Source organism: Solanum stenotomum, chromosome 4 (genome assembly GCF_019186545.1).
Source record: "Solanum stenotomum isolate F172 chromosome 4, ASM1918654v1, whole genome shotgun sequence".
NCBI classification, from domain to species: domain Eukaryota; kingdom Viridiplantae; phylum Streptophyta; class Magnoliopsida; order Solanales; family Solanaceae; genus Solanum; species Solanum stenotomum.
This window is the reverse complement of record NC_064285.1, coordinates 30210813-30222783: the sequence shown is the minus strand read 5'-3', so window position 1 is coordinate 30222783 and position 11971 is coordinate 30210813. Positions and strand designations below refer to the sequence as shown.

The window sequence follows — 11971 nt, the reverse complement described above, 5'->3', positions numbered from 1 at the left end:
AGAAAGATAGGTATAAACTCTACTACTTTAAACTTATTTTATTTGTTGGCACTTCTCTTTATGGGTGGTCATTAGTTGGGTCTCTTGAGTCTTGACTCAACTAATGCACTGCTTTGGTTCCCTTTCACTTTGGTAAGTTGGCTTGTGATTTTGGGACCCACAAATTAGCACTTGCCTTATCATTTATGATAGCAGAAATGTAAGCTTTTCTGATCCAAAGAGGAAAATAGATAAGTTTAATTAGAAGAGGGCTAGCTCATACCGAATACAACTAATCTTTGATCAATGAGTTAAAAGTTGTACACCTTTCGTACGTTCTGAATTCTGATAAGTAACTTAAGTACATACCATGAGGAGTTGTACTTCCCATACTTGTTTTGCGTACTTTTAGTATCTTGTTCCAATCATGAACCTGATTCTCATATTCTTGTTCCACATCATGTCAATTTTTATGTTTGTATTTTTACTAATTCTTGTTGTCTGATTATCTACTAATATGGAGCAGGTCATAGGAGATGATGGTGAATCTGGTGGGGATCGACACGCTTCAATCTTTGTTATTGGCAGACAGTTATTTGTTGCCATGTTGATGTTAGATACTTGGCAATATTTTATGCATCAGTACATGCACCAAAACAAGTTCTTGTACAAACATATCCATGCTCAACATCACCAGTTAATTGTTCCGTATGCATTTGGAGCTTTGTACAACCACCCTTTAGAGGGTCTGATTCTTGACACAATCGGCGGGGCTCTAGCTTTCCTCGTCTCTGGCATGTCACCACGTACCTCCATCTTCTTTTTCTCATTTGTTACGATCAAGACGGTTGATGATCATTGCGGACTATGGTTGCCCGGAAATCTCTTTCATATCTTCTTTAAAAACAACTCCGCTTACCATGATATCCATCACCAACTTTATGGGACCAAGTATAACTATTCACAGCCTTTCTTTGTGACGTGGGACAGGATACTTGGTACTTACTAAAGAAACAAGATAAGCTGCAGAAGAACTTTTTTTCCTTATTGCTGAAATGGAAATAAATATACACGATGGTCTAACTATTTCCTAAGCTAACTCCACAAAATGGGGAGATAATCCTAAGCCTAAACACTGTTAGAGACCTAGTCAAAATAGAAGAACAACAGTAAACTAATAGTAAAACTCAACAATAACTAATGACTAATAAGACCGTAATTAACTAATTCTATCTAACAGTTGTACAAAGCAACTTATGCGCTGATACGCCCCCCTCAAGGTAGGTAGTGTGCAACAACACCTAGCTTGAACGTGTGTCTGTCGAAGGCTGATTTGGAAAGGGACTTCGTTAGAGTATCTGCAAGTTGGTCTAAGGATTGTATATGGACAACTTGAACTTGCTTAAGCTGAACCTGATTGCGCACAAAATGGAAATCCACCGCAATGTGTTTCATGCGACTGTGAAAAATAGGATTTGCACATAAATACGTCACACCAACATTGTCATAGTAGATAGTTGGTACTTTTTGAAATTTAAGTCACAGTTCTGCAAGAAGATTTGTGACCCAATTTGTTTCCGTAAGAGCACTTGTAACTGCCCGATATTCAGCTTCAGTGGAAGAACGAGCAATCGTTCTTTGCTTTTTGGAGGACCAACTCACAGGATTTTGTCCAATAGTAGAAGCTCGATCATTGACATCTCCAACCCAATCCGCATCAGAGTACATATGTAAAGAGAAATCATTATGGCGCATTAACCGTAAGCCAAGATGAGCAGTCCCTTGAAGATACCTTAGTACCCGTTTGACAATTTTCCAGTGGATCTTGGAGGAGTTTGCATAAATTGTGACAGTTTATTTACTGCAAAACAAATGTCTGGATGAGTGAAAGACAAATATTGGAGCTTCCCTATCACCCTCATGTATCTAGTTGCATCAACTAATAATCCACCATCATTGACCTTGAGTACTTCAGTAGTACTCATTGGAGTTTTAGCAAGTTTGCAATCAGCCATGTTCTCCTCACGCAATATATCACGTTTATAGGTACTTTGAGTCATAATAATACCATCCACACTTCTAATGACTTCAATACCTAAAAAGTAGGTGAGAGCTTCAAGATCTTTAACTCTAGCTGCAAGGGAAGAAATAACTTGATTAACAACTGAAGTATTGTTGCCAGTAATAATAATGTCATCCACATATACCAGTAGGTACGCTATGGCATGAGAATGATGACGAACAAAGAGGGAGTTGTCTGACTCAGATTTTATGAAGCCTAATAGGAGCAAATGATTCTTGAGTTCAGTGTAGCATGCTCGAGGAGCTTGTTTGAGTCTATAAATAGCTTTATGAAGACGACAAATATGGGTTGGACAAGTCTTGTCTTCAAATCCCCGAGGTTGTTCCATATAAACCTCTTCATACAAACGTCCTTGAAGAAATGCATTATTAACGTCAAGTTGACGCAGAGGCCAATCAAATTTGGTTGTAATAGAGAGGACCACACGAATAGTAGTTGGTTTGACTACTGGGCTAAACGTGTCATGAAAATCAACACCGGGACGTTGGGTAAATCCCTTTGTAACCAATCTGGCTTTATAACGATCAATAGAACCATCAACCTTTCGCATTATTTTGTACAACCATTTACAAGAAATGACATTTTTAGATAGATCAGGAGGTACTAATTCCCATGTGTGGTTTTTACGCAGTGCATCAAATTCAGCTTGCATAGCATTCTACCACTCTATGTGTTTGCTTGCTTGGTTGAAGGTGCTGGGAGTGAATATAGGTGGGAGGTGAGCCATGTAATCAAAAATTGGTTTTGGTTTATGGATATTGTGTTGTGAGCGGGTAACAACTCGATTTGGAGGCAAAGGGGAAGGGTGTGGTTCGAACAAGGTTGGGGCAGAGATGTTCGTTGTTGCCGCTGGAGTGGAGCGACGAGAGTACACGAACCGAATAAGAGGTTTTGCGATGGTGGATGGGATGTTGAGGGTAGTTGAGTTGATGGAATTGAGGACGACAGAGGATAAGATTGGGCATCAGGAAGAGAAGAAAGTGGAGGAGAAAAAGTTGGAAAAGTACCTGGTATCGCAGACTGTTGGAGCGTAGCCGGATGAGACAGTATCATGCATGTGCCGGATGGTATCTGCATTGGTCAGAATAATAGGAGGCGGTAAATCTATACAAGGCACAAGAGAAATCATAGGAGAGATGTCTTGGTTGGCGAAGGAAAAGCTCATGATCCAATAGCTTTTCGTAGAGTTCTTCATAAGAAATAGTGGAGTCACGAGCACGAATCGCAGCAGAGATCTCACGGAACTCTAGACCCAAACCACTCAGGATCTTAACAATAAGTTCTGAGTTGGTAATGTTAGAACAAAAATACTCAAGAAACTGATTTGAAGAATAAAAATTGAGTGAACTTATGAAATTCCAGCTATATATTAATTTGCATAAGATCTGAATTTATACAAGGAAAAACCTAACCATTTCCTATCTAGTAGCCACTAACAACCATAAAAGGGGCCACTAACAGCCATTAAAGGGGCCACTAACTTCAGAAAGTTGAGCAACTAAAGTTGACTAAGTCTAGCTAAAAAATAGGAAGCACTAAACTAAAATAAGTAAAAAAGAGTAAAAAAACAGTAAAAATAATAAGCTGGAAAAAATGCCAATTGTCTAACACTCCTCCTTGGCATTTTTGTGGCAAACACCAACTCGTTGCCTCAGATCTTCAAACCTTTCCTTTGGCAATGACTTGGTGAAAATGTCAGCTAGCTGGTTCTCAGATGAACAATGAACAAGCAACACTTCATTAGATGGAAACTGCTGAACTGTTGTCACACATGATCTTGGTAGCTTTTGTTTGTTCATAGCCCAAGTCCTTCAACATGTTCCTTAGCCAGATTAGCTTGATTCACAGTAGATGCAGCAGCTATGTACTCAGCTTCTACTGTTGGTTGAGTTGTAGTTTCTTGTTTCCTAGAGCTCCAACTAAACCAACTTGTCCCCAAACAAAAAAGATATCTAGAGGTGATTCTGGAATCATCAACTCCGCCACCCCAATCACTATCAGAGTACCCGATCAGGTTCATGGTTACTTCAGCAGATGTTGGGAAAAAAGTTCCAAACTTGCTGGTTCCTTTAATATACCTTAACACTCTTTTAGCCGTTGTGAAGTGTGTGTCTCTAGGCGAATGCATGAACCTAGAGAGCAAACTTACAACAAATAGAATGTCAGGTCTGCTTGCGGTTAGATATAGAAGATTGCCAATTAAGCTTCTATACATACTATCATCCACTTTTTTGGAATCCTCATCCTTGCCAAGCTTCACACCAGTAGAGATTGGAGTACTCACAGGTTTGCAGTCTTGCATTTTGAACCTGTTTAGAATATCCGAAATGTATTTCTGCTGGCATATGAAAATTCCATCACTGGACTGCAACACTTCCATGCCAAGAAAGTACTTCATGACTCCAAGATCAGTCATTTCAAAGATTTTCTCCATCTCATCCTTGAACCTTTGGATTAGTTCAATTTTGCTTCCTGTCATAAGCATGTCATCCACATAAATTGAGACAATTAAGGACTCACCTGCAGTGACTTTCACATACAGAGTAGCTTCACTTTGACTTCTACTAAAGCCAAGTTGGATGAGATGATTGTCCATCCTCTCATACCATGCCCTTGGGGATTGTTTTAGGCCATACAAGGCCTTCGTTAAGAGATAAACTTGATCCTCTTTTCTAGGAATTGAGAAACCATCAGGTTGCTCTACATAGATCTCTTCAGCAAGCAAACCATTCAAAAAAAGCCGATTTGACATCAAGTTGATGAATCTGCCAGGAGCTATGAGATGCAAATGCAAGAATAAGCTTGATTGTGTCATACCTTGCTACAGGAGCAAATGTTTCCTAGTAATCCACACCATATTGTTGTGCGTATCCCTTCACCACCAATCTAGCCTTATGTTTGCAAATTGTTCCATCAGGATTGAGTTTTGTCTTGAAAATCCATTTTACACCAATCACCTTGCAATTTCTAGGTCTATCAACAAGTTGCCAGGTTTCGTTCTTCTTGATCACGTCTAGTTCATCTTGCATAGCTCTCCTCCATGCCTGAGAGTCTTGTGCTTCAACATAGCTTGTTGGTTCAGAGGTAACCAAGTTACATCGCTGATAGACATCTTTTAAGGATCGAGTTCCCCTCACTGGTACATCATCCACTAGTTCATCTTCTGAAAGTTGAGGCTGCTCTTTTGAAAATAAATCAGAATAAGAGGTCTTCTAATTTTTCCAATCCCAACCAGCTGCTTCATCAAACTTCACTTCTCGGCTGAGAATTAGTTTTTCTGATCTCAAACAGAAAATCTTGTAACCTTTGGATGAACTATAGCCCATAAATATGCCTTTATGAGCCTTGTTGTCCATCTTAGTCCTCTTTGTTTTTTGAACTCGATAATAACATTTACACCCAAAGATTCTGAGATGGTGTACTGATGGTTTGTTCCCACATCAAGCTTCATATGGAGTCATGTCCTGCAAGGCCTTAGTAGGCAATCTGTTCAGCAAATATACAGAGGTATTGATTGCCTCCGCCAAAAACTGATTTGGGATCTTTCTTTCGAGCAAAAGACATCTGGCCATCTCCATTATTGTCCTGTTCTTCCTTTCAGACACGCCATTTTGTTGAGGAGTGTATGGTAATGTCAATTGACATTCAATACCTGTGCTATTACAAAACTCCACAAACTAAAAAGAAGTATGTTCTCCTCCATTGTCAGACCTTAAAGCCTTAATACTAAGATTACATTGATTTTCTACTAAAGCTTTAAATTGTTTAAAAACATCAAAGACTTCACTCTTCAGTCTAATGAAATAAACCCAACACATTCTGGTGTAGTCATCAATAAAGAGGAGAAAGTATTTGTTACCACTCAATGAATCTGTTTTTATTGGGCCGCAAACATCCGTATGAATGAGCTGAAGTTTCTGGTTAGCTCTCCATACTTGATTTGCTTGAAATGGCAATTTTGTTTGCTTTCCCTGTTGGCAAGTTTCACAAACTTGAGCATTAGAAAGAAATTCAGGCATATTTTCCACTAGCTCCTTCTTTTTCATCTCTGCGATGCTTCTCAGATTGAAGTGACCAAACCTTTTGTGCCATAAGTTTGTACATGTTTGTGAAGTAATAGTGTAAGCCTGCTCAGTTATTTTCTCCCAATCAACTGAAAACATTATGTTGCTCATCTTGACATAAAATAATTCTACTCTAGAAGGGTCAGAAACAACACATTCATGATTCTTAAAATGCAGAGAATAATTATTTTCAAGCATTTGTCCAACACTCAACAAATTTTGACTCATATTAGGTGTGTACAAAATATCAGGAATAGTTTTGATACCTGATATTATTGAGATAGACATTGTACCTCTACCTTTGACTTCTACTGCCTCACCGTTTCCCACTTTTACTTTAGATTTGTAAGTATCATTGAGGAATTTAAACATTTCAGCATCATTGCACAAGTGATGTGTGCAACCACTGTCAAGAATCCATGAATCAAAGGATTCATTGATTGAAAAATATGAAACTGCAAAGAGTTGATCCTCATGTGCATCCGCAGCTTCTGCTACTTGTGCTTGCAAAGAACCAGAGGCATTTGCTCTTGATTTGCAGACCTTGGATATGTGCCCCGTCTGCTTACAGTTGCCGCATATAGCATCGACTCTCCACCAACAATACTTCTCCAGATGTGTAGTTCTTTTACAATATTTGCACAGAGGGAACTTCTTCTTCACATCTCCACTATTGTTTCCTCCATCATGCTTGACCTTATTATTTTGGTTGACCTGTTGCTTTCCTTTACCAAATATTTGTTTTTGTACAGAGACAGCTCCTTCAGTGAACTTGTCGCGTCTCATAGTCCTCATTTGCTCTTGTGCTTAAAGAGCACCCATTAGTTCACCTAATGAAAGTTTACCCAGGTCCTTGGATTTTTCAAGAGAGGAAATCTTAGATTCAAACCTCTCAGGAAGAGTCACAAGAACTTTCTCCACAATTCGTTTGTCTGTAAATTCTTCACCAAGAAGTCTAATGTTATTACCAATTAAGGAGATTCGATCAGCATACTTACTGATTGTTTCATCGTCCTGCATATTCAAGCACTCGAACTCTCTTTTCAGGTTCAACACTTGCATTTGACGTGTTCTATCGCTGCCTTGATATTCTTCTTTCAACCTATCCCAAGCCTCTTTTGCTGTTTTGCAAGCCATGATTCTGTAAAACACAGAATCTGCCACAGCATTCTACATAAGCAACTTGGCTTTAGATTTCTTTGTCTTCTCTTCGTTGTTGGATTTGATTTGAGCCAAGGTAGGATTTTCTGGTAGAGCAGCAAGTGGTTTATCTTCCGTCACAGTTTCCCAAAGTTCATAGGCTTCCAGAAAGCTTGCATCTTCACAGACCAGATTTGGTAATTTTCACTGGTGAAAGTGAATGGTGGATTTAAAGGTAGGTTGTTGGATGCCATTTGTGTTGTAGGTTAAAACTCTTTGGTCCTGTAAGATCAACTAGAGGCTCTGATGCCACTGTTAGAACAAAAATACTCAAGAAACTGATTTGAAGAATAAAAATTGAGTGAACTTATGAAATTCCAGCTATATATTAATTTGCATAAGATCTGAATTTATACAAGGAAAAACCTAACCATTTCCTATCTGGTAGCCATTAACAACCATAAAAGGGGCCACTAACAGCCATTAAAGGGGCCACTGACTTCAGAAAGTTGAACAACTAAAGTTGACTAAGTCTAGCTAGAAAATAGGAAGCACTAAACTGGAATAAGTAAAAAACAGTAAAAATAATAAGCTGGAAAAAATGCCAATTGTCTAACAGGTAATTGGGGCACCAGCTGTAGATAGTTCGTCAGAAATAGAGCGAATATGTTGCAAATATTCGGTGACTGGTTGGAAGTCTTTCGTCAGGCGCGTAAGGCGATCACACAAACTAAAAATGCGAGTTTGGGACTTATTCGCATAGGCTGTGTGCAATGCATCCCAGGTAGTTTTTGCCATATTAGTAGTTGCAACAATGGTAGCAATTGTGGGATCAACAGATGCCATAAGGGCGTTTTGAATAAGTTGGTCTTGGCGAAACCAAAGAGAAAACACAGGATTGGCACTAGGGACTGTGCCAGTAGTGATCGTGCGAGAAGGGGAGGGAGCATGTAACATCCGGCAATTTGCAATAACTATGAAGAGGCTTAAAAAAATTTGGAAATAGTCATTTTGGAAGGGATTCAAAAATCTGGAAAAAAATTTGGTCAAGTACGGGAAAAAAATGAGTTTTTGGCAAACTTTGAGCAGTCATAACTCCTATATCAGGATGATTTAGGTGTAGTTCCAGTTATGTTTGCGAAGCTCGTGGAATGATCTTTCCAATGCCGCTGAGTTTGCACGATTCCGAGTTCGTATGAGTGAGTTATGCCCTTTGGAAGTTGGGCTGTTGGCACAGGGCAGTTCATCCGAAAATTTTAAGGGTATTTTGGTCTTTTCCCTAACCAATTCTTTTGGTTATTTAAAGGGTCCAAGATGATTTTTATATCAGTTTTGATTTTTTTAAAAGAGTGAAAGTGAGGGTTAGGGCTTTGAGAGAGAAGAGGAGAAGGAGAAGAAGAAGCAAGGTTCGTGGAGATCGTCATGGATTTCGTCGGGGGTGATCCCTATTAAGGTATGTGAGTTCATAGTGTTGGGTTGGTTCTTTCCCCCACACGCCAAACTCGTTTTATTTTCGAAAAAAAAAGATTGGTTGTGTTTGTTGAAGTTTGTGGTTGTGGTTGTTGAAGTTGTGGTTTTGTTGTTGAAGTTTCTTGTTGACTTGGGACATGTTTTTGGTTGTGTTTGTGAGTTGAAATCTATTGTATGTTGAGGGGTTTATGATTCTAAGTGTTTGGGGCTGGATCCATTGAAGTTAAGGAGGTTTAGAGTTGGAAAAAGGAAGGAGAAAAGTCGAGTTTTTGGGGAAAAGGGCTGGGGCGTCGCGCCAGTCAGCGCGCCCCAACAGGGGCTCTGAAGCCCAGCCCTTGGGGCAGCGCACCTAGCAGAGCGCCAGCAGGCCCCTTCTGAAGTTGTAGGGCTGGCGCCCCGCGCCTCTCAGAGCGCCAAGGACACCAACCTTTCCCTTTCATTCCCTACTTTCTTATGCATGTTCCTTGGCATTGTACCTATGTTTCATAGTTGTTTCCAACACTCCAAAGTACGTCTAAACGTCAAGAACTCATTCATAAACATGTGATCATATACCTTGAATCCATAATCCAATTCAAGGCGAGTTAGGATCAAAGTCAAGTGAAGTTAGAAGTCAAGTGAAGTTAGAGCCAAGCTTAGAAGTTAAGAAGTAAGTCAAAGCAAGTCTTCAAAGTTTTCAAGAGTCTTTATTGAACGTTTTAATTTCATTTTAAGGTTCAAGTTTCAAGTCAAGCAAAGAGTATAGAGTTTTAAGCTAAGTAAAGAGTCTCAAGTTTCAAAGTCAAGTAAAGAGTATCGAGTTTCAGTTAAGTCAAGAGTTTCCAGTTAAGTCAAGAGTCAAGAGTTGAGTTCATTTCTCAAAAGCTATTAGGGAACTAAGTATTCCCAAAGAAGTTTATAAACGTTTTTACATTCGAGTAAGAGGGGAAACATGTTTTCCAAAAGAGCCTTTGGGCTAAGTTTTGAGTAATTATCTCAACTAAAGAAATATGTGTTTAAAACACTTAAGAGCTAAAGTATTTTTGGGAGTAGTCTTGAGCACCGAATTGGGGACACGAGTTCATATTAACTCAACTCTCCATAAGAACCATGTAGCCAACATGGGATTTAACGGGTCATACTTTTTAGATGAGCACGTAAAGTTAAGCTAGTGGATCCACTTGGTAAAGTTAGCTTCCTATATCACGGCAAGGTATAGGATGGTCCTTGGGCAACGTGAGGTAAAATGTTGCATCACCACTTAGTTTCATAGTGGTGGTTGCCGGTTAGAGAAACTCCCACAGCAGTAGAAAGTGCATGGTTCCTCGAGGAGTTCTGCTTAGTATGGATGAGGGTATGAGACTTCGTTCATGCATTGCACAAGTAGACTTTGAGAGGAAGCATGGTATTTTATGATATCATAAATATGATTTTGACGTCATGTTTTAAATAGTCTTACAAAGCTTTATATATATTGCATGTGTCTTATTGCTTTATATTGAGTTCAGTTATTCATGAGTTGAACAGAGCCAAGGTAAGTTCTCTTTTGTATCCCTTTCAAGCTTAAGTTGTTGTTTAGCGGTCCAGCTCGCATACTCGTACATTCCATGTACTGATGCCAGTTGGCCTGCATCTTATTATGATGCAGACGCAGGTACCCAGGATCAGCATCCAGCACGCCGTTGATCCAGTTGAGCACTCCAGAGTCAGTGGTGAGCCTCCTTGCATTCCGGAGGACTCGGTTATTTTGTTCTCTTAGTTTTACTTTATTAGGATGTTGTGGGGTCTGTCCCAACATCCATCCCAGTATTATAGAGGCTTCATAGATAGTCAGTCAGTTAGTATTGAGTCTCTCATCTATGTATATATATAAATATTCTATTTTGAGACTCGAGTTGCCTTTTGGCCTGATTTTATCAGTTGGGTTGTTTTATGACCTTTCATTGCATGAAGTTATTCTATTGAGTTAGGTTTCCGTTGAGTTAAGAAAGTCAGGCCAAGGGTTTGCTTGGGGCCAACAATGGTCTTCGAGTGCCGGTCCCGCCCAGGGTGTAGGCTCGGGGCGTGACAGAGCAGACCCATCAAGATGGCCATATAGATCATGACCATGCATAAGCATCGAGAATTGCGCCTTCCACGTTGAAAAGTTTTGGCTCCTAAGTAATTTGATAGGAAATTGGGAAGCCGGATTAAATTGAACGATTATCACTCCGATGTTTGTATCTGCGGTGACAACTTGAGAAGTGTCGCCCATTTGTGGAGGGTGGGAGAGAAAAAAATATAGGATCTTACTCGTTAGAGTTTATTGTGGCTCTTGATACCATAAAGAAAAAAGATAAGCTGCAGAAAAACCTTTTTTCCTTATTGCTGAAATGGAAATAAATATACACGATGGTCTAACTATTTCCTAAGTTAACTCCACAAAATGGGGAGATAATCCTAAGCCTAAACACTATTAGAGACCTAGTCAAAATACAAGAGCAGCAGTAAACTAATAGTAAAACTCAACAGTAACTAATGACTAATAAGACCGTAATTAACTAATTCTATCTAACAGTTGTACAAAGCAACTTATGCGCTGATACTTACATGCCATATGAACTTGAGAGGAGACCTGAAGGAGGTTTTGAAGCTAAGCCTATTAAAGATTGCAAGGAACATTGACAATACTGTTAGTACATGTTTGTCATAGAGTATGTACCACTGCAATTTTTGCCTTATTCGAATGCTTAGTTACTCATTTAATTTGTATAGAGTATATAGTTAAAGGGTTCTGCATATATTGTTGTATAACTGGTGTTGGTTTCGAGGTTTGAGAAAGGAATAGGGTCAAATAATAGTTTCCTTTTTAAACATTGTCTCAGATCTGATATCTGGTATATTCAACTGCAGGCACAGATAAAAGATTACTGAACTACATTGTGTGCCTTGAATTCTTTAGTTCCAAGCCTATGGACATGTACTGTGACTTTCTCATTGTTCTTTTTTGTGGGCTGTTATTGATGGTGTCGAGCTCATCTCGACCATTTTACTGGGTATCAGGTATCTTTGTTTAGAGGCACATAGATAGATGGGAAGAAATCTCTTAGTATTTTTCGCTTTTCTTGTTTTCACCTGCTTCATTGATTGACCGCTAGGCCATACTCTCGGGTGCTACATTCTCATTTCTCTAACATGTAGCAGAGTGGCATCACAACATTTTGGTGAACTCATAAGTAAATAGAAAAGGGTGAAACCATTCACTTCAGGATCCGTA

General features: G+C 39.3%; 1 protein-coding gene and 1 pseudogene across 1 annotated transcript; one reads left to right on the top strand and one right to left on the bottom strand.

Annotated features, from left to right (window-relative positions):
* Positions 1 to 263: 263 nt before the first annotated feature.
* Positions 264 to 11619, top strand: LOC125861689 (sphinganine C4-monooxygenase 1-like). The gene is made up of 2 exons (XM_049541540.1): positions 264 to 978; positions 11298 to 11619. Exons 1-2 carry the CDS (start codon positions 497 to 499, stop codon positions 11377 to 11379), a joined length of 564 nt encoding a protein of 187 aa, XP_049397497.1. The 5' UTR covers positions 264 to 496; the 3' UTR covers positions 11380 to 11619.
* LOC125861682 (uncharacterized) lies at positions 1519 to 9207 on the bottom strand (annotated as a pseudogene).
* Positions 11620 to 11971: the final 352 nt, after the last annotated feature.

What these genes read in the sequence shown, in the direction of transcription:
- LOC125861689 (XM_049541540.1), top strand. Translation starts at nt 497, where the DNA reads ATGGAGCAGGTCATAGGAGATGATGGTGAATCTGGTGGGGATCGACAC. An exon ending in ACGTGGGACAGGATACTTGG is followed by an intron (nt 979 to 11,297) that starts TACTTACTAAAG and finishes CTTATGCGCTGA; the next exon opens with TACTTACATGCCATATGAAC.